We start from the raw sequence: 23,048 nt of genomic DNA on the forward strand, positions 1-23,048 counted from the left end.
TAAAAATGATGCAGTCTTATATAAGATGCCAGTAGAGATTGCCAGTAGGAGGCCAGCTGGATAGTATAGTACCGCCTCCAAGTTAGTGGTAACCCACAGTGGTGGCAATAATGACTGAACAGATAAGGCACACTCTTCTCACATCTGCTAAGAGCAATGCCAAGTTGATGATGAAGTGAGGAGGTAACACGCTGCGCTGGAGTGGCAGTAGTTCTCGGGCTGGATCCATTGTACTGACTTGCACCACGTGTAGGAGGCTCCTGCTTGGGAGGGGAGTCAGAGAGCTTGATACTGGCACCGCTCACTGCCCCGCGGGTCCGGGACACAGCCATCTCCAGAAATGGGCAAGGAGGGTGAGGGCCAAACTACCGGTGCTGTGATCATTCCAGGTGAGGCCTAGCAGGGGTAAAAGGCTGCCCCACAGAGAGTGTCCCTCAGTCGCCACCTACTCTGCAGCATTTCAGCCCAGTCTCAGGTGGCATAAGTTTTATTCTGGCCTGGGCTCGATTTTGGCCCGTGTGTTCAGTACGTGCCAACGATCACCAGCAATGCTCCGACTGAGCCCTCAGTAAGGACACCTCACCTTACTTACAGTTCCTGTCCCAGTGGCAGTTATTACCAGGAGCGCGGTGCGGGCCCCACTGATGGCAGGTCTCCTGAGTCCACAGCAGTCACTGATAGCTCTGGCCTAATTTTACTTTGACAGCAGCAGTTCTGTCCAACACTCGGCACCTAAGACGACAAGTTGTGTCCCATGGGATAGTGGGTTTGGTCTCGGATCGGCTCCAATAGCTTTCTCCCTACCAAAAGGCCAGTTACAATGCCACACAGAATCCGGTCAGAGCCCTGTCTTCTTATGAGGTCGCTTGACCAGCAAACTGCACAATCTGGTCGCCCCTTACCCCGGTTCAACACACCAGGGAATTAATTATATTTACTGTATGGCAGACATAGCCTATACATTTAGCGGATAATGGGATGGGAATGCGGAGCCCAATCAAATCGTGTTCCTCATGTTGCCTCACTAGCCACGCCCTCCAAGACATCCACATGTTATTATTCACTATGAAATGGCCTTTAAAACTTATGGGAACAATAATGATATTCAAACGCATTCATTATAAACATAATCACTGTAGTGTTTACAATACTGTCAGTAAAGCATTTTAGTTTAAATTAACCATAAACATATGTGTCAGTCTTTTTCTATATCCTACAGGCCACAACTGCAGCAATGGACCAATCACAAAGGCTCACCGCCCTCCAGAGCCCAGGAGAATAATCCCGAGCTCTGGAAGTGTTTGAAATAAAGAAAAGTCTGTCCCGGTGTTAAGCTCACCGGAGCCCAGGAGACTATGATCAGTTTCTGTAATCACTTCTATGGGTGGCTTTACCCAGTTTTACATATTTTTATGAAGGGCGTATCTGCTCTTATTGCAGCCTTATGTCTCCTTTGTTTTTAGTTTGGGTGCCTCGGACCCACCTGAATCACCCACAGCCTCCTCTAGTGTAGGGCCAGCAGTGAGAGCTCACTCCGGCATTGCCACTAGCTCCATGCTCGGATGACATTGTCACGTGCTAGAGCGGGACCGACGTGCTCACTTTCTCATCTGCTTCCACACAGGCAAGCTTTTGCTTGCCCTGTGCTACCCCTTTCCCCCCAGTAACGGACATTCAGGATGGGATGCAGCACAGCTACATGGGGCAGTGCCTTGGCACTTCCCTCCTCTTCAGTGTTTTGGAGTGTGGGGGCCGGGGGACATTTCAGGCCTCCATTCTATTCCTCTAGAGCATGGGGTATGGGATCCAAGAGCAGAAAGTTGACTTGAGGAGGGGGCCCCACGCATGCCCCTCTCCCAAAATAGATAAATCAATACAAATGTGATGACCCCCAGGGCCTGGCCCACTCCAGGGGTAATCCTTGAAACTGCAGCAGAATGGTAAGAGCCCATCTTCATCATTTTCTTTGATTAAAAGAGCAATTCTGTATATGGGCATATCTTAAGCCGCTTACGGATAGTTCTCTATATTGTTGGCTTGTTTTGCTTGAGATTTTCAGGCCTAGCCACCATGGGGCATTTTCATCAAGCCCTCTCAGCATCTCCAGGGTCGTATTATGCGGACAGCTGGATTTTCTCACTCTCTGCACCATCCTCCTCCTGTGCCTGGCTCCTGGTGGTCCTCTGCTGCTGGTGGAGGCATCTTGAGGAGCCCCTCCACTACTAGCCATCAGAACACCCTTCTGTCTGTCATACTACGCTCCAGAGCCTCCCGGCAGCCCAGGTGTAGTGTGACAAGCGACCTATCAAGTGCACATTTCCCCACCCCTTACTTTCCCAGGAGCTGAGTCAACCATTGACAATTGTTTCACTTGTGTAGAGTAGCCTTTGTCCCCCTCTACTGGGTTGCAGAGTAACTAACTTGGCCCGGTAGCGGGGACAAACCCTAGAATATTAGCTAAGCCAGAGAAATACCACAATTTCGGAAGTCTATAAGATGTGGATGTAGTGTGCTGTGAACTGCAAATTCAAACTTGGCGTGCATGTTTTACACCAGTTTGATATCTTGCTGGAGCCTCCAGGTCTAAGTGGAGAGAAACTGTACATCAGGAAAGATTTCGCTTATATGTATATTACTGAGTAAACACCACGGATTTTCTAGTAAACCCTACAGACCTACACTATATATGCTCACTCATATTATAAGGCCTACCAAGGTCAACACCTATCCTTGCAGAGTAATTTCTGCGACAGGCAACCTGTGAGCAGATACAAGGCTGCATATAACGGTAGTCTTACTCATGCAGCCCGCATACATGTGTACGTGTGTATGTGTTCCCATGTAATCAGCCCAGTACCTTTTATTCTACCTGTGCAGTAGAGGCCCTATCTCAAAGGGTGGACACTAATGGTTAACATGCTCAATCCAAATATATGAATCTATGATGAGTGAATCATCCAGATTAAAAAAAGGGTAATCAATTTCGAAATCCCCTGGTGGGCTAAATCGACAGAACCCATTTGCTCCACAATCTTTTTATTTTCAGTAAATATGCTTGATGTCAAATATCAGCAGGTAAATTTCATGGAGTACTCAAATCTAAGACTGATACACATGGATAGACAGTGGCATGCTTGCCTTCTCATGCCCATAAACCCCATCATATGAAAACGGGTACAATGGTTATGCTATGGTCAGCATTATAGCAGAGCTGGTTATCATAAACCTATCGATGGCCACAGTATGTTAAGAATTATCAGTATCATGCCGGAAACAGCAATAGATGATGGGTGGGCACAATCATTCCATTGATGACCACAGTATTGCAAGATTTTCCACTATGATGCCAGGCCAGCATCATACTAGGGGTGAGGACTTCAAACCCTAAAATAGAGAAGCCTGGCCACAGGTACACATGAACATATACACACAAATGTATAGACATGCACATAAAAAGCACACACACAGACATGGACACACACACATGCTGCAGCAAACACTACATTTACCTACACTTCAAGAAATCCTTCTCTGGCTCTGCTTCTTGTACCTCATCTCAAGACCCTTCACTCGGTTCACGGTGCCCATGGCCCCGAAGCATAACTGGCACTGTGCTCACATTGTCAGCATCATTGATCCTGTAACATAGGCTACCACGATCCAGAGTGCGGTTCGAAGTTGACAATCACACTGTATGTCAAGTAAATACCTCCCTTTGGCTTCGAAGTGCTGAAGTAAAACTCGATGCTGGTGAAACCCAAATCACCACTACAGCCCAAGCTCTCCATCGAAGAGCTAGTTCACCCGCACTCTAACGAACAGGCACTGCTCCTGCGTAACGGGCAGTCCATGTGCTGCTGGCCCATCGCTCCTGCTTTTTCCCCTATTGTTCCTGGTATTTTAAGCTATGTGATACCGCCGTAACACAACTCCAGAACCTTGGAGAGAAAGTGAAAATGTGAGGTGGCTCGCAGCCCAAATACTTCCGAAAAGTGAGCTAACCCTTGTATCGTACCAAACAACTGATTGGATGGCAATGCTTTCAGAAATCCCTTCCAACTGATTAATTCCATCATGCTTTACTTCTCTCGCTCATTGAGGATAGGTACCAAAAGTGCAAATCAGATTTGGCCTTGACCCTCGCAAGAGGTCAAGGTATTCACATGACTCTCCCTCCGGCAAAGAGCGGAGGTAAACTAGTTGTCCCAGAAGCTGAATTTTCCCAATACAGTGCGTCAAGCATCCTATTTTATAGATGGTATTCTACGATGGTCCAACTGAGTGAGATGAGCTTGTGCTGAACACTGCAATGCTGTTTTTCTTAGCACATGTGCAAAACCGTGAGCTTGAGGAATTTGGTCCTGACTAAACTAAATTATTGTAACCACCTTTACGAACAATTATCCATTCTGCATGCTCTCAGTATTTTTAACTTTCTTAACTTTAGAATATGCATGATGAGGCTGATTCTTAGACCACTGTCACATTTTGACTTTCAGCCTCTCTGCCGATACCAATAAATTGGCAAGTTAATTTTTAATGTTTATCTTAAGTGGAGCCCGACCCAATAGTTTCTGTGTTTAGAGTATTTAACTAGTCAGCCTTTAGGAAATAAGCACTTTAGACCTTGAATCCCTTGTTAATGCATAGATGTAATATCATCAAGTGGCAACAAAGTGTTGGAAATAGATATATTCTTAATTTCACTGTGTTGGAAGTTATGTCCTCAGGGCACTAGGCAAGTCTGAGGACCACCGTTCCCTTAAAAAAGAAAAGGTTCTGCTTTTATTGGCCTGCTCAATCAATTCATCTCCCTGGTCTGGCTAGCGCCTTACAGTCTATCTCCCAGGTCTGGCACCTGAATGTTCATCTCCCTGGTCTGGCACCCTGCAATTTATCTTCCCAGTTTGGTGCCATTCAGTTCATCTCCTGGTCTGGAACCTTGCCCTTGATCTCTGTGCTCTGACATCTTGCTGTGTGAAGTTGCAACATCAAAATCCTCGCAATTTGAAAAAAGTGTTTTTATTTATTTTTGTACTTTTACACATTCATATTTGTATTTGGTATAAATAATAAAAACCATTACAAAACAATCCTCTTATTCTACTGTGTAGGAAGCGGGGATTGGGTTGCAGGACCCCCTACTTTTTGCCTGTTTTTTATGCAATTTTGACTGAAATGTACTGGGTTCCTGCTAATCAAGTCCCCAGTACCAATTTTCCTTCCCCAAAACAAGACACCTGGTCCCCAAGTGGCCAGACCCTCTAGTACCTCTGTTAGTCCTTAGTAAATAGTAACCCTAGCACCAAGGGCATGGGTACAGAAGAGGGTCCCTCAGAGCTACAGCACAACTTGTTCCACCGTAAGGGAGCCAGCATCAACCTTATGCAGACTGCCATTGCAGACTGCGTGACAAGATACTCCCAAAAGTGAAAACACAACATGGCACCCGCTCTGGGTGCCATGTACCTTAAAATAGTGCCAGTAATATTTTATGCCACTTCTACAGCAGGCCTTACAGCCCTATGGCAGGGTGCATTATATTACCTGTGTGGGCATATCTGCAAGAGCAGATATGTTGCTGCTATGTCTTTGTAGATTCTTAGGCATTGTAAGTGTACAGTGAAGCTATTTTAAATACTTGTACTGGACACTGGTCAATATGAGTTCCCCAGGTACATGATGGCTTCACTGAAACTAGGGATGTTTGGTATCAAACGTCTCCTATTAATAAACCATCATTGATTACATGCACCCAGAGGGCACCTTAGAGGTGCCCCCTGAAAACGTACCAACCGCTGGTAAACTCACTGACCAGTTCTGGCCAGTCTGTTACCAACAGATTTGAATCTGACCCCCCCTCCTCAGGGTGAGAGCCTTCACTCTCTGGAAGTCAGAAACAAAAGCCTGTTCGGGCTGCGGTGTGAACATCCCTCCCCACAGGATGACCTTCATTCCATGGCAGGGAGCATCAAAGAATCCCACTACCTTTAATATACAGATCTGGCCTCTCTCACAGGGAGATGCCAGCCAACCTGCCCAGGGCCCATCTGGCACCTGGACAGGTGGGAAAATTAGCTATGCAGGAGGTGTGTTACATTTCCAGACTGGGAACACCGCTAGGGTGATCAGCTTGAAGTGGACACACCTTAGGAAATTCTGCCATTTTGTGCGTGGTGGAATTTAGGAACTCTGGACAGGGTGATGCCCATTCCCCACAGGAAGTGGTCAACTGGGGGTGTAGTGACCCCAAGGGTAAGTAGCCCATTGGTGACTACCCTTCACTCCCCTTAACTCCCCATAAATTGATTATTTAGGGGACCTCCTGATACCAGGACTTTAAATCTTTGCTGTACACAAAAGAAGGAATGGAGCATGACTTAGTGCCAACCCTGCAAGCTGGCCTGCTGCAACCGACCCTCGAGGAGCAAGTGACCTCTCCTGCCACTGCGGGCTCCAAGAAACTGGGAGAGCTGCCAGTGCTTCACAAATCGCCAAGAAGAAAATCCATGGAGTAGAGATGTTACTCCCCTGCGTCTGGAGAAACCCTAAAAAGAACTGAGAGAACCGGGACTGCCAAAAACCCAATGCCGGACACCACCACTGCACCCGAGCTGCCTAGCCCGTGTTGAAGTGGGTCTACAGTGTCAGCGTGATCCCCAGGCCCTCCATAGATGAAGCCCACCTTGAGTGCGCCCACTGTGGTCTTCACAACGGCATTCGCAGACTGTTTCTGCAGACCCCCCTGCAACCGCGAGTGACAAAGAGACAAAGCCCCAACACCTCATAACACCTCTGTGTCTGTCTGCCCTGGACCGAGGAAAAGAGAACCAAGGGTTTCCCCGCGTCTCCCAGCCTTGTGAGACTGGGGCCCACTTGTGGGCTTGGTTGGACTGGACCCCCAGTCAACATCTGCAGAGACACAACTGCATCAGTGCAACACAACCCAAGGAGAAGTGGACCAACAGTATCACCACATGCCTGAGGACCTCAAGGGTCGAGCCCCCCGGTGGGTTCCCCAGGACTGACCTTCAAGTTCATCCTAGCAGCAACTTTGTGACTGGACCATTCCCATTGAAGTGAATGGGACACCTGATGCCGTAACGCACCTCTGCACTCAGACGCAAGAGAGACTCCTGAGGTGACCTGTTGGTGTGGCCTTGGACCCTGCCCCATACTCACCTTGAGTCTGGGAGAGCAGTCCCGTAAGTTGCTGTGGAGTGTTCAAATGTAGTATGTTTTCCTCAATAGAATAACAGTACTGCACCCAAAAATTGCACTGTGCCAACTTTTAAAAACTGTAAAAATCCATATGTAGAAAAGTACTCACTTGATTGTTATTTTTATAAACTGGTGTTGGATTTCTTTATTGAGTGTGTGTCTCACTTACTGTCTGCAAAATGTGCAAAATGGAAAGGTGCAAAATGGAGCGTGAGTGGTCTGCAGGGGTGGCTTGCCTGAAAAAATGCATTTGCTTGTGGAATATTGGCTTAACTTTTCACTGTTTACAAACATGTTTCATGAACCACAGGTGTTAGGAACTACGTCATAAGACACTGACACTTCTCACCGTACATTCCTGATGAAGTGGTTGAAAGAGATGGTGCATGAGTTGTATACCAGATGGGTGCATTAGACCAAGTGAGCTAGACTGTTCAGAGATCTCTTGCAAGCACCTGAGTGTATTTCAAAAATCTTCCTGCCAGAATGGGATGTTCAGTGGAGAGGTAGGCAATTATGGCAAGTCTGCAATAACTGATGCCGAAGGACAGGAACTGTAGTATTAAGAGTGCCTGTCTTTCTTTCAGCAGGGCAGGGCAAATACAGCTGATGTGCACACGCCTTTCCCTGCAGGAGAAACACAGCCTGCAGCAGCAGCCGCCTCAAATCGTAAGGGGAGGTTGAAGGGATGGAGAAGGGAGGGTGGAAATTAAAAAAAAGGAATAAACTCACCTTCCCACCATCTCCGTCACCTGCTGTTGCAGCATCAGGATTGGTCTGAGTGGCAATGACTGCTGCTCAGACACAGCCCTGGGGTCTGTGCAGTTTCTCCAGCCTGGCTGTTCTACACAATCGGGCTTGTACATGTGTGTTTGGCCCAGCCTGAGACGGCTGACCAAATGCACATGCGCACTTAGGTGCACTCTCTCCTCTCACACCTCTCATTGCCCTGCCCTGTCCCTCCCTGTACTGTTGGCTGAGCCAGCAGATTAAATGATTTATTTTACATCTCCTGGCTCTTGGCCAGGGGGGGCGATGCTCCTCGCCATAGCGAAGGATCTGCCACTGACAGCCTGTACAGATAATTTGATGTTTCCCTTTAATGTGCATGTTCACATTCCAATGTTGCTAGCCCCTCTAGTCTTTATCAAATAAACTGTTGTTTGACGTGCATTGACATGCATGTATTTGTAGCTGGATGCGGTCCCTCCTTGATATAACTACCTAGAATTGCCCAGGCATGCCCAGGAATGCGAGGCCATTTTTTGTTTGTCTGCTAACCATGAAATCTGATGCACCATTTTGTTAAGAATCCTTTTGAAATAGGCAATGGCCTTTAAGGTCTCAACTGATTGATCCAGGAATCCCCGGGCAGCAGAGGGGCTCGCCGCTTTGATTATTTCGTTCCAGAGTTCGTTCTCTAAGGTATCTGAGCTTTCTGCACGCAGCTTCAAACAGGTTTTCTGGAAGGCCGATTGTCTTTTCACGACCTGCCTGAACAGACCGAATTCAAGACGGGTTAACTTTTACACGTTTCACCAAGTGTGAGGCTGGCAAAATATTAAAAAAGGGTAACATTTAATTTTTAGCAAAGAGGCAACATGAACGCCATGTGCCTCACAAAGCGCAGCCATTGCCTACATTTGAGTGCCTTTGTCCCCACCTACAACCCCCGGCTCAAATTAAGCACTGGTTCACAACAACATTCCCCTAAACACCGGAAGTCTTGCCACTCACAGTTGGGCTACGGGTGGGGGAATGGATAGTAAACTGGCACTGGGGCGTCTTCATCCATCTTAACGATGCAGGCAAAAAAATGATTGCATTCTCTATAATGACTTTAAATGCTCTTACGGTAATCCATGTCAGAGAAGCAGTCCCTGTTTAAAATTCACGTTTTACTTCATCTTGCATTCCCTAAGAATATTTGTTTTTTTCCAGATTATGTTTGTTTTTTGTTTCGTGAGACATATACCTCCTGTATAGTGCTTAATGTGTACCTAGTCATCGCCTGGTGCCTGGATGAGTTTTGGTTGTTTGTGGGTTATTACAATAGGGCAGTTCAAGTTTCTCACCGTGCCTGCCAGTGAGTCATAAGAATCTAGCAATCCATAAATTATAAGACATAAAACGTGTCAAACATTTAACAGACGTAGCATAACAATATGGAAGAAAACAACTCACAATATAAATGTCATTTATTGACAAAAAGTCGAAATTCACACCTAGGTGATGACTAGCACAGAAAAAGGAACTTTTTTATAGTTTCAAAGTAATACTATAAAATTGTCTTATTAACCCTCAAAAAGTGCATCACATAAAACAAGAGATTCGCGATGGTTTGAAATTTCACAGGCCTTTGTTCTATTTCTTATAAAAGATTGTAAATGCGGTTGATTTACAGTTACCTGTAGCAACTCAAGTGTAGATGGACGTATGTTGTATGATTTAAAGGTACACATGAATCTTTCATTAGCCATGTGATAACTGAATACATGTTAAGGCGAATCTGACACATAGCAGATTAGGAGAACCATACAGGGGCAACCCCGTAGTTTTTCATAGGTATTTCTTGCCTCGTGTATGTTAAAGTCTGGACAATAACTACTCAAAATGCAAACTATTGCAGACATTTTTAATGAAAACAATAAAAAAAATACTACGTGGAGAGCAAAATATGTTAACATTAGCAATCAAACATTTTAAACACCAGTTTTGAAGTTCCCATTGCTAGTCAGTGAGTACAGCATTTCACAATGGAACCATTGAAGTTAATATGTTGATGTAGCCATTGAAGTTAATATGTTCATGTAGTGCATTCTGATGCTAAATCCTGCTGAACTCCTCTCTCCCTTCCACCTATGGTGTTTGATGGTGTTTTGTTACAGCTTCCTAAAGGGCTTCTGAAAGACAGTGCTTCCCTATTCTTTATGGTTCAGCTTTGCATAAAGTCTCTATTTTGTTCACTCCCACTCTTCCTGGAGATACTTTCACACAACTCAAGTCAAATATAAGTGCAGTTTCACTAACCACCAACCCCGCCTTCGTGGTTGCTTTTCTCTTTCGATCCATCCCTCACTACTAACAGGGGAGTGCCGCCCTGTCCCATCTCCGCTTGTTTGCAGTAAGGTTAATAGTTACCTTACCTCCCTTCCTCACCTGGGCTGTTGTAATCCAGGGCTGGTGCTTCTTGTTGTATTAGTGGATCAGGAGAGTGCCCATGCCCGACTGATGTTTCTGAACCCTGCTCTTTGTTGCCAAACTTCGAACGCTCTTGTCTAACAAAGGCCTGGCCATGGCCCAATTAGGCCATGGGGTTGTAGAGACTTTCCAGGAGGGTTGCTGCAACGAGAGACAGTTTTGCAGCAGCAGCAGAGGAATAAATCTCCTAAACATAGTGGAAACTTGAAGTTGAAATGCAAAACATTAGCCGCATTTTCAAAAACTGATTTTGAGAAAACCTCATTTTGCACTCTAATGCCCCAGTTACCGAACAGACTTAGGAGAGGGTCAGCCTTGCTGGCCTTGTTTTGACTCCACACATTTTACAGCGCTTCTTTGATTTCCAGACTGGTCCTGGCCCTGCCCTTTTCTTCATCTCCTAGGATGTGACTGGCCAATTTCCTCGCACAGCAGGGCCTTTAGTGGGAAAGGGTCAAAGTCAGTCACCTATCTGGCTATTCATGAAACGTATTCTTCCTCGGTCCTACCAAATATTATAAGCAACCTACTCTTGGTGATTGCGCTCCGATTTCATACAGATCCTAGTGCCAAGATCAGTTTTTGGCATCTTATTTATTTTTAATTTATCTTGATTTACTTTAATTTCATTTTAGAAGCACTTTGCAACAACATGTGGGTTACAGATGCAGGCATCGACGTTTGTGAAAGGGATGGAATATATATAATACAAGCAAGGGTCAATAACAGAGCAGGTATCCTCCACGTAGGCCTGTAAGCAATATCCGCAATGCTGGCTAATAACACGGCCATAAGTGGTTGTGGCTTCGAGCTGTGGTTATAGTTTGAGAGGAGGTAGACAGAGCAAAATAGAACAGTCTAGATTAAGTGTGTTAAAAATTGTGCATTATTTCATGGAAATATAGTGAAATTATCTAAAACTACGCTGAGAGCAAACATGCGGTTAAGTGATATCTTGAGAAACTTTTTTTTATAAGCAATTTCATATCTGGCATACAAATGTCTTGTGAGATATGTCGGGAGAATTATTCAAACACACAATTTTTCTCACCAATACATTTACGTGCTAACTAGTCTTCCACTGGTATCTCGTAAGACTTTCTTTGCTGAGTGTGCACTCACTTAATAAAAACAATTTCACAAAGCTACTTAGTATGGAATTTCTCGATGTTTTGCCAAATTCGTTTAAAGGAAAACTCAGGAATTTTGTAAATGTTATCAGTGTAATAAAAGTTTCACCCCGGCCTAGTCTTGAGAAGTATTTGGAACATCACGTATGGTCTTATCAGGATTCTGATTTTCTGTCCTCAGTTGTCCAAAGAAGGTTTTTTCACTCACTCATCCCTCAGCCCTCTTTCTCAAGCTTGTAATCTGTACTTAATTATGCTCCATAGATAGTGCTAATGCCTGAGCAGCACACCTTCACTTGTTGGCACTTTGAGAAATACTTTGCCCAGATCGCAACAAAGTGAAGACACTGGCACACTATATCCAGAATACAGAGATACCCTCCAGAAAGATCTGCAGTGGATGTCGTATGGGTTGCTTATAACAGTGTTGGACCATAACAAACTCAACGCCATTGCTGCTTTGGTATTATCCATCAAAAGTTCAGTTGAGGGTACCATGCACCAGGTCTATAATACAAAATGTACATCAATTTCTGCTCCCAGGTCTGTAACACAGAATCAATCCCTGAATGCCTTGCATTTGGAAGGAGGTTAATTCCCATTATCCCTTGAACCAAAAACAAAGTCACAATTGTCTCACCAAGCTCTACAACTCAGAATCCCAGAATGCATTCCAATTTGAAGAGGGTTAATTCCCATCATCTATTGAACCCTAAAACTGAGTCGCAATAGACTCAAGGAAAAATAATATTTTTTTAAATGGCTGCTTACCTGGAGATGAGTTGCTCGATGACCTCAACAGATGATGGACTTCAGAAATAGTGTCTAACATAGCATAATAGGTATCTGCAAAGCTTGTATTTACCCCTTGGGGCAGCATGGTGCTATATAACAGATGTTTATTGTTACCCAGCTCAATAGGGCCCATTTATCAACTTTGAATGGTGAAAGGCTAAGTGAACCTGTCGAGATTTAAAACCATCAGGTAAAACAAAGATCAAGGATGCATTAATCCACATAGCCTCCAGACCATGCCTCATCTAAAGATATGTGAAGTGAACTGTTAACCTTCCCTGTTGACCTTCACTCCCTACCCCTCCAAGCCGGACCTGAATACCTGCTTCATAACCTGTAAATCATCTGTGATCAGTACAAACTCTTCCTGGCTGAGAGAATGAACATCATTGGGGAACAGCACACCAGTAAGAGTTACCTCATTACCAAACCAAAAGTCAAGAAATACAAAATCGAAAAAACGTATCAGCAAGAAGTCTTCAGCTAAGCACCCAGAACCTGGAATGATCATTACATGCAACATCCACCCCAGACTGGGCCGACCACCACTGCATACACTTCACAATTACCATACCAAGCAGCCGCACCCCCACAGCCCCCCACAGGAAATGGAATAAAATCACCAAAGAGCAACTCACCTCATCTCTCACCTAATCCCGCCCTCCTCTCTCCGATGACGCCAACACTGCAGCACGCAATCTCAAAGCATGGATCACCGAATGCGCCGACACTCTAGCCCCCTCCGACTGACATCGGCCAAATGCATACCTAAGAAAGCCAGCTGGTTCACCACTGTACTCCAAGAACCAAAGCGTACCCGCAGACGTCTAGATAAAAAACGGAGAAACAGCCAAACCAGCGAAGAACTCACCTCCTTCAGACCGGCACCCACCGCCCACCGCCAAAAAATCAAGAACGCAAGGAAGGATGCACTTAGGGAGCGCATCAACTCCTCCACACACAACTCTAAGGAACACTTCTCAGTCAACAACGAGTTCACAGATCTCCTTCCGCAGCCACCAGCATCCCCCGTCACAGGACCTCTGAGACAAACTCACCACCTTTTTCTGCCGCATGATCCAGGACATCTACAACAAATTCCTCCTGGAAAATCCTGGCACCGGAACCTGTGACCGACCCACCCCCCAGAACCCACCAAGACCATCCACAGCTGGTCCACGCTCACCACAGAGGAAACAGTCAGCATCATGAACAGCACCCACTCCAGAGCCCCCACGCACCCCTGCCCACACTACATATACATCAGAGCAAGCGCATCCATTGCCCTCAAGCTCTGGAACACAATGAACTGCTCCATCAACACTGGCACCTTCCCCACGGACTGGAAACATGCTGAAACATGCCCTCTCCTGAAGAAACCTTCGGCCAACCCATCAGAACTAAAGAATTTCCGGCCCATCTCGGTGATATCCTACCCCACCAAAGTACTGGAGAAAGCAATCAACGCACAACTACGGAATTTCATCAAGGCCGACAACTCCCTGGACAGCTCCCAGTTCGGCTTCTCCAGCAACCACAGCTGGAGACAGCCCTCCTGGCAGCCACCGACGACATCCAATTACTCCTAGACCATGGTCACACCACAGCGCTCATACTCCTCGACCTCTCAGCAGCCTTCGACACGGTCTCCCACAGCACTCTACGCACCAGACACCATGACACAGGAATCCGTGGAAGAGTCCTGGAATGGATCCACTCCATCTTCTCCGGGAGGACGCAGAGGGTCAGACTTCGGCACGGTCTCCCACAGCACTATTCGCACCAGACACCACGACACAGGAATCCGTGGAAGAGTCCTGGAATGGATCCACTCCATCTTCTCCGGGAGGACGCAGAGGATCAGACTCCCACCCTACACATCCAGACCCACAGGAGTCAACTGCGGTGTCCCCCCAAGAATCCTCACTGAGTCCCACACTGTTCAATGTATACATAGCCCCTCTCGCAGCCGTCGTCAGATGCCACGGTATGAACATCATGTCATATGCCGATGACACACAACTCATCCTTTCCCTCACCAAAGGACCCGGGCATAGCCAAAAGGAACTTCAACTCAGGAATGGAAGCTGTCACCACCTGGATGAGAGAAAGCTACATCAAGCTCAACTGCGACAAGTCTGATCTCATCATCTTCGGAAAAGCCACCTCAGCTGGGGACGACTCCTGGTGGCCCACATCCCTCAGCGCCCCAACGACTGAGCATGCCCACAACCTAGGCATCATCCTCAACTCCCTCCACAAAGTTCGGAAGATCTTCAGATGGATCCCAGCAGACTGTCGAAGGACAGTCACCCACACCTTAGTCACAAACAAGCTTGACTATGGCAACGCCCTGTATGCTGGCACCTCGACTAGAAAGATAAAAATGCTACAACTCATCCAGAATGCTGCCGACAGGCTCTTCCTTGGCCTCCCACGCCAAGAACACATCTCCCGAACACCTGAGGACCCTTCACTGGCTCTTGGTCGAGAAACAAATCACCTTCAAGCTACTCACCCACACCTACAAGGCCATACACAACGCAGGACCAGCGTACCTGAACCACTGCGTCTCCTTCCACCCCGCGCCAGATCCCTCTGCTCCGCCCAGATGGCCCTGGCCACCATCCCTTGCATTTGTAAAACCACCGCCGGAGGACGATCCTTCCCCTACATCACAGCAAAGAGCTGGAACGCCCTCCCCCTGCACCTCAGACAAAGTCCATTGCTCACCATCTTCAGGAAGAACCTCAAGGTGTGGCTCTTCGGATGAGGCCCTCTCCTCCTCCCCAGTGCCTTGAGACCCTCACGGGTGAGTAGCTGTGCTTTACAAAAACTGATTGATTGACTGATTGATTGAAGTCTGATGTGGGAAGACACCTGTTTTTACCAGCAACGAGTCCATCAAGAACCTTTGGCAAAGCTAATAGGTCTGGGTTTAATGTGCTATTGTATACCTCATTAACACATTAAAGTGAGGCACATAGGAGGGAGCCAATACAAATGAACAGAGAGATATTGCTACAAAGTAGCCCTCATGCAGTTCATTTTAAGCATTCTAGAAGAGAGAGGGAGAAGGATACACTCAACCAGCCAATGGCATTAGCTGATAGTGGTTTACTTCTGACTACTGAGCCAAGATGTGATTGACAAAGTCTCTAACCAATGACTAAAAGAGACTAGTCGAAGAAAACCATTGTTTAAACGGGGCAGACTCAAAGTCCAATATAGGAATATTATTAGCAGTGCGTCTCATAAATAGCTATGCTGTCACAACCCAGACCTGAAAAGTGACCACTCAGTTCCCAACATCCTTCCAGGTGCTAAAAACAAAAAGACTGTTCTATCCCCTCAATACACACCATCTTAAAGAGTCGCCCAACTCTGCCTAATTAATAGCTATCTATGTATTTGTTTACTTGTTTATATAATCAGCATCATTGTGTTTTACCTGATAAATGTGTTCTTGTACAGGTTTTACATTTCTGTGTCCACATTTATGTGCACTTTCAATGTACAGTGCTTTCTTGCATGTCTTACTTTTCTGTATCCACTACTGTATGTACTTAACAAACTAGTAACATACTTCCATATTAGCAGTGGTATCTATTTTCACATGAAGTTTGAGATAAATTACTATTTTGTGCTCATTCACTTCCATAATAGAACTGAGTCTGCAGCTTCTTTCCAGGTACATATAATAATAGAGAGTCTTATAAAGCGCATAGCTAGTTTGAGACAAATTGTCCAAGTGCTGCATTCCAGGCTCCTGTATACTACACACTATCAAATGACACAGATCAATTATTTCTAAACAGCCACGTTTTCGATCTCTTTTTAAAGAGACGTTCTGACAGGGCCTGTTGAACAGATAGAGGCAGCGAGTTCCAATGCTTCGCACCTAGAAAGCTAAAAGAGCTGCCACCAAGGTGCACTCTTTTCACTTTCGGGATCCAGACTCTACTCGCCCTTGAGAATCTAAGATTCCTCAGAGGAGTATCGGAGTTGACTAAAAGGGTTATATACTGAGGGTCATTGTTTGTCAAAGCTTTATAACAGTAGCAGAATGCCTTAAAGGAGAGCATCTGCCTCACTGGGAGCCAATGTAACTAAGCAAGTGAGGATCCCACTGAGACACACTTTGGGAGATTGAGTAGCAAACGAGCCACCACATTCTGCACTCCTTGCAGATACAGCATGTGAGACTGTGACACCCCCAGATATAACACTTTACAGTAGTCCATCCTGAAAAGAATCAAGGTCTGGACCACAGTTTTCCGTGCAGTTTCTGGGATCACCTCCAGTATCTGTTTCATGGTTTTGAATACTCCAAACCATATCCCTGCCAGTGCTGTAATTTGGCTGTCAAAATACAGTTTATGATGTAATCATATACCCAGGTTTTTAATGTTGGGCTTAGGGCTGGGTAATGGGCTGAGGGTTTGAGGCCACCAAGAGGTTGACCAAATATTGGGTTGTTTGCCCAGGACCGAAACCTCTGTCTTCCCTGCGTTCAGCTGCAAAAAATGTTGTTCCGACCACCAAACCACATCTTCCAAGCATGACCTCAGAGAAGTAGCCGTATTTTCAGAATCCTGGGAAAGTGTGATGATTAGCTGAGTGTCATAAGCGTAGGTGATTATTGTAAATCCATGATGTTCTATTATCTTAGCTGGGGGAGCATATATAAATTAAATAATGTTGGACTCAGGGAGGAGCCCTTAGGTATTCCCTGCTGCAGATTGAACACTTTCAAATAGTATGGTTTCTGACACACCTGAAATGTGGGTCCCTGAAGAAAGGAAGCCACCCACTGTAGGATCATATGTCTGACCCCGCAACTCCACAAATGCTTAATGAGCAGGTTATGCAATACAGCGCTGAATGTCGCACTGAGGTCTAACATCAAAAGCACAACAGTTACTCCTGCATCCAAAATCTGTTCAATGGATTCCAAGGCCAACAATTAAAGGACGTTTGGAACCCTGACTCTGTCCTATAGGGAAGCTCATTAGACTCAATGAACTGAGAGAGCTGTCAGTTTACATGCTTCTCGATGACTGTGACCAAAAATGGCAGCACAGAGCCATGCTGGTAATTTTCTGGATTAGTAGGATCCAGCAATTACTTCTTAAGCAAGGGAACTACCATCCTGTGCTTCCACTTTTTTGGGTCTTGGCACACTGACATGGAGCTATTAAGTAGTTGATGGACCATTGGCAATACTGCTTCCTTTCCTCATTCCAGTCCAGCAGGTGATACTGGGTCGAGCTCAGAGCCCGACTTGATAGACCTCAACAAAGCAGGCATCTCCTCAGATTCAATCGGTTTGAACTGCAGCAGCACTGAGCTATCATTCGTAGGTTCAAACCATGTATTCAGATATGCAAATTCTATAGCCTCCTTTGGGAAGGAGTCATAAATCTTTACCACTTTCTCCAAAAAGAACTAATCAATGGAATAACAGCCCTCCTCTGAGGGTTTGGTGGATGCTGAGACTCGGGACTAAAATGTAAGAGATTTTACAATGTCAAACATTTCTTGTGAGGATTTCTGTGCAGAAAGAATTTTATTGGAGTATTAATCCAGATGAACATACTTGCTGTGCCCATGATACTGTTTGAACGCAGCCAAATAGATTGTTTTTCTGTCAGGATCATATGCCTTCCACCAGTGGCGTTCAAGATGCTTACAATTCATTTTCATCCCTATAAGTTCCTCAGTAAGCCATTCTGCAGATGGTTTCTGTCTTCCAACTGATCGTTGGGTCAGAGGGGCAATTTGATCTAGGGCGCCTACCATCCAGCTTTCCAAAAGGAGATTGTCTCCTATGTGACCGCCGGCCAAACTGGGTCCGCTATCATTTAAAAGTTGGTAAAGCTGGAAGTGGTCACTTTTGTCCACCGGTGTGTTTGCACTGTCTGGGCACGGTGAGGGATCCCCGTATGTTGGGATAAGGAACCGAGGATGGGATAGCTTAGTTGTCTGACCATACAAGTGGAATATGTATGTCAGTGGAAGATGACTGATACATGTCAGTGGAAGATGATAGTGGAAGTTGTATACCTCTCATCCATTGAAACCTGTCTCAGCTCCAAATTTTTCTCAGGGGGTCAGGTTGTCTTCTTGACTTGGCCCTCAGACTTTATCAGTAATTGTGAAACAAATCACAGTAAGCTGGATCATTGAGTGGTACACCGAAGTAAAGGACCTTAGCCTTGTGTGTGTTGTTTTGGTTGTTTTGCTTTTCTGCACATAAAAGCCAAGCAGGCTTCTCCTTGCAAAAAACAATATCCATAGTCCTCTTTCTCCCTAGTTTCAGGCAGAACTATTATTGACCATATCCAAGGCAAATCCCTCAAACCATCTTTCCAACACTATCCTTGGCTCCATCAGTAAAGGCCGCACCGAACAGTTACCTACTGTTTGGTCCACCTTTGTCATCTTCTCCCTTGAATAGGGTAAATTCTCAGACTATCTAAAATATGGCCAAATTTCTCCCCTTATTAAAAAATAATCATTGGACCCTCTAATTATTTTAACAATGCCCCTCCAGTGTCCACCCTTTTGTTCTTAGATAAGGTGATTGAAAGCTGTGTAGCCTCCCAACTGTTGTCCCACATTCACGCTAACAACTGTGTCGACACTCCAGCCTCAATTCAGGCAAGGCTACAGCACCAAGACTGCAATTCTACAGATTGTGATAAACAGTTTTGCTTTCTTGACACTAGAAATTCATCTCTTCTTGTTCTACTCTATTAGAACTGTCAGCTTTTGGGTGGTCTTCTTCCAAACTTTTTGCCTTTTTGCCTTACTCCTCCACTCCTTGTTGATCTTATTTTTGTTGGCCTTAAGACTCTGCACACGTTATCCCCAGATAACCAGTGCTAAAATGTTTGTGCCCCCCCCCAACAAACATGGTGAAATTGGCTTACACTCAATTTGGCACATTTATTTTACTTTTAAGTCCCTAGTAAAAAGGTACTACATTTACCCAGGACCTATAAATTAAATGCTACTGGCAGCCTGCAGCACTGATTGTGTCACCCACTAAAGTAGCCTTTAAACATATCTCAGTCCTGCCATTGCAGCCTGTGTGTGCAGTTTTAAACTGCCATTTCGACCTGGCAAAAGAAACCTTTTGGGAGGCCTAAATATTCCTTTTTAATGCATATGTCATCCCTAGGGTAGGCCCTAAAGAGCCCATAGTGTAGGGTGCAGTATATTTAAAAAATTGGCTATGTACTTTAAACCTTTACATGTCCTGTTAAAAAAAAAACCTTGATTTCGTTTTTCACTACTGCAAGGCCTACCTCTCCCATAGGATAACAGTGGGTTAATTTATTACATTTATTTACTGATATCTTTCAATTGTGAGTAGGTGGGAATGTCAAGTTTGGTGTCTAAAGAATTGTAATTAAAACCCCCTTCAATGCTAAAGTCAGATTTTAAGTCACAATTCTGAAAATGCCACTTTTAGAAAGTTGCAATTTTTGCACCAGTTAGTGCCTGTATCCTGGGTTTCATGACTATATGTTACTGGCAGTTGCTCCCAGACAGTGAGACAAAGCAGAATATGTGCTGGCAGGATGGACTACCTCTGATTTGATAAGGGGGAGGAGCTGTCACCTACCACACTTGCACATCACAAAGGCTCGGCTGAGCACAATCAGCAAAGGATTGTGACACTAGTTTTTTGTGTCACCAAACAAGCTAGCCCCAAGACATGGAAGCAGGTAATTCCAAACATCTCTTTGGGGAGGGGGGACTCCAGAAACTTCTCCTACTTCAAAGTGGGCACCAGGTAGAAATAATGGGCCTTTAGACCAAACTCTGAAGAACTGCTGTGCTGCTCTGCCAGAAGGACTGCCACACTGTAGCCCTGCTGCACTGCCGCCTGAGTGAAAGGACTGGAGCTGCTTGATGTTGGTTCCAGGACTACCAGAGAGACTTCAAGGGCTATTTGGCTGGCCTCCTGATCATAGCCTCTGGGATACAAAAGGCTCCAACCACCTTGAACCCAGCACCTGCTATGAGTCTTGCCCCACAACAGGTGCCACCATAGTCCTGTACTCTTGGAAGGGGGCCTGAACGTGCTCTGCCAGCCCAGCTGTGATGCTGCAGAGAGAACCAATGCAGCTCAATGCAACTCCTTGTAGCTCCACTTCAGAACATTGCAGGACGACACATCCCTGATGTCTGACTTCGCAATGCAGCCCTGCAGCTTCTGCAGAACCACAGGAGCATAACGCAGCTTCAGTGCAGGACTTTGCATCACAAGCACCTCGTTAATGGCATCTTTTAGGACGACACAGGATGCCACATTGCAGCCTCGCAGCTCCTCGCAACAGCAGCATCTCTGACGCAAGAACTTATAATGCTGCGTGACTTGAATTTAAGGTACTCTGTTCCCTGTATCTGGCCCATGCAATAGGTCTGAACATGTGACTTGTTGTGATCTGGCAAGACCACATAACCACAGCTGCCACTTGGTGCTTCTAGGCACTATTTTCACTTAATCTTTTAAAATTGCATTTCTCCAGTACTACTGATTGTATAGATTTTTGTTTGCATTAGGTCATAAATTATGTAATTATAAATTAACCTGCAATGTCTGAGGCAGAAAAGCGTGCCAGAGCGCTTACTTTATTTTATATATCGCACTTATATAGCTGTTGATCGGCCTGCCTAACGAGTGAAGGCGTCTAAAAGAATTAAAAGTTTTGCTTGGTGCGTCGTAAAAGGGCTCTGCATCTCCTTGCAGCTTCAGCTGGTTTTTGTCGACTTGCGTAGCCCCTGAGCCTCTTTGCAGACAAGCGAGAGGCGTCACCCTCATCCACAGAAGAGAGGGTCTTGTTTTTCTCTCCCAAACAACTTTCGAGTGGATGAAACATCTGCGGCAGCTGGGTTACTGCAGTTCGTTGACCCCACATGGGCTAGGCGGGGCGGGGACAGCAAGTGAATGCACGGGATTGGTCTGTGCATCCGTCCGTCAGGATACGATCTCCTCGGATATTTACAGAGGGTGGGGAGCTGCGCCGATACGAGAGCAAAGGAGAAGGGTGTGTGAGGCGCCCCTCCCCCGCAGGGGTGTCGGGGGCACGGAGATCCTCAGCACAGCTCTGAAACAAGAAGGGCATTGCTGAGGAACAAAGACACTGGAGTCGGTCCAGAGCGAGAAACGGTGCGCGGTGTCAAACCACTGGCGGGGCGAGAAGCCACTGCGAGTGCAGAGAAGTTCAGTACTTGATTGCACAAGGGACCGTATACTGGTGCACCGGGATACGGAGGAGTGCGTGGGGCACTGGGAGGCAGTGTGCCTCACTGGAAGAGAAGCATGGCCCTGCGCATAGGATGAGAGGGGGCATATAGATCGCACTCGGGAAAGACACGTTGAGTTGGCCCGTACAGTCATGGAATGTTAGAGGGACACTTGTTTGTGGATGCAGAAAGGGGCCACGTCTTTGGAGCGGGAAATATTCACAACTTCTGAACATATGCACTGTAAGAGGGTCTGACGTGTCTTAGGGAACCTGAAACTGCAAGTCGTTGGGAGTCCAGGGATTCGGAAGTGACAGCTCTGAAAGTACCTAGAAGTTACTGAGAGCCTTAATTTCCAGCGGGAAGAGGGAGTAGATACGATTTGAGTTCACACTTTTTGCAGCAACAGTGGAGAACAACTGGAAGTTACTGTGCAGCTGAAATTCTGAGACTGCAGCTATTGATACCACAGAGAGCAATCAGAATGTGCTGGGATCCCGAACCTCTTGAGTTTGAGAGCGATCGGCAGCTACTGGGATCTCGGACATCTTTAATTGGATAGGGATCAGGAGATAATGGGATCGCGGACCTCGTGAAATTGAGAACAGCGACCAATTGAGACATTGAGCCACCTGACGAACAAAGTCTTGGAAATCCAGACTTCGTCAGCAATAGTTGCTAGTTTTTGGAACCTGCACTTCTGGACTGTGGTGGTCTGAGGTGTCCTTGCACACCACGCTGTCAGAGCCCGGGCACTTCTGATCTGTAGACATTTCCAAGGAGGACTGAGTCCTTTAACCATCTCTCCCAGGACCCATGTCTGCATATCCCTGAAAAAAACCTGCACCAGACCGACTGTTTCTTCTGAGGGCACTGCTCAGCCAGTGCTGTACTCCAGCTGGCTCATTCTTAGTGCCTGACATTTTCTTACGAAATATCATCCGATGTGTCAAAAAGTAAGAGTGTTCTGCTCTGGCACCAAGCTGTAAACCCTCTGAGGACAACAGCCCCACGAGAGGATCCCCTGTGCGCAGGTTACTGACACACATACTAGAAGGAGGAGCTTCCATCTGGTGACATTAGAAGCGCCTCTGCAGGTGGTCAGAGAAGTCACCGTCAGGGGGAGGGTGAGAGGGGCAGAGGCTGTCCTAAGGTGACCACATTATATTGACCAGGGTGGTTCTTTGGGTGGTTGGATGGTGGTTGCCTGGTGTGGTAGGCAGAAGCCTTGACCCTGTTGCATTCAGAGGAAAGAAGCTGACTATGCCACGCAGGACCCAGACCGCCCTAGGCATGGCAGAGCCCGGAGAGGTCTGGACTCTCTTCCAGCAGCAGGAAGAACAGGCAGCCCTACTTTGGTACCTGGAGAGGCTACAGAACACCCCTCAGGAGTATGATACTTGGAGCGGCCCAGAGTCTGAGGACATCCCTGCGGTGAGT

At 46.2% G+C, this 23,048-nt stretch overlaps 1 protein-coding gene across 5 annotated transcripts in view; it reads left to right on the forward strand.

Moving 5' to 3' along the window:
- Window positions 1-23,048, forward strand: part of LOC138285015 (protein Aster-B) — a 405,970-nt gene that overhangs the window by 188,104 nt on the left and 194,818 nt on the right. The window contains exon 1 of one of the 5 annotated variants that reach the window (XM_069224432.1): window positions 21,373-23,042. The exons of the other annotated variants lie outside the window; for them this stretch is intronic. Within the exon in view, the coding sequence (XP_069080533.1) occupies window positions 22,872-23,042 (171 nt within the window). The 5' untranslated portion in view covers window positions 21,373-22,871. Of the gene's footprint in view, window positions 1-21,372; window positions 23,043-23,048 lie in introns of those variants that run through there. 5 annotated transcript variants of the gene reach the window in all.

The sequence above is a fragment of the Pleurodeles waltl genome, chromosome 3_1, assembly GCF_031143425.1.
Source record: "Pleurodeles waltl isolate 20211129_DDA chromosome 3_1, aPleWal1.hap1.20221129, whole genome shotgun sequence".
In the NCBI taxonomy this organism is placed as follows: Eukaryota; Metazoa; Chordata; class Amphibia; order Caudata; family Salamandridae; genus Pleurodeles; species Pleurodeles waltl.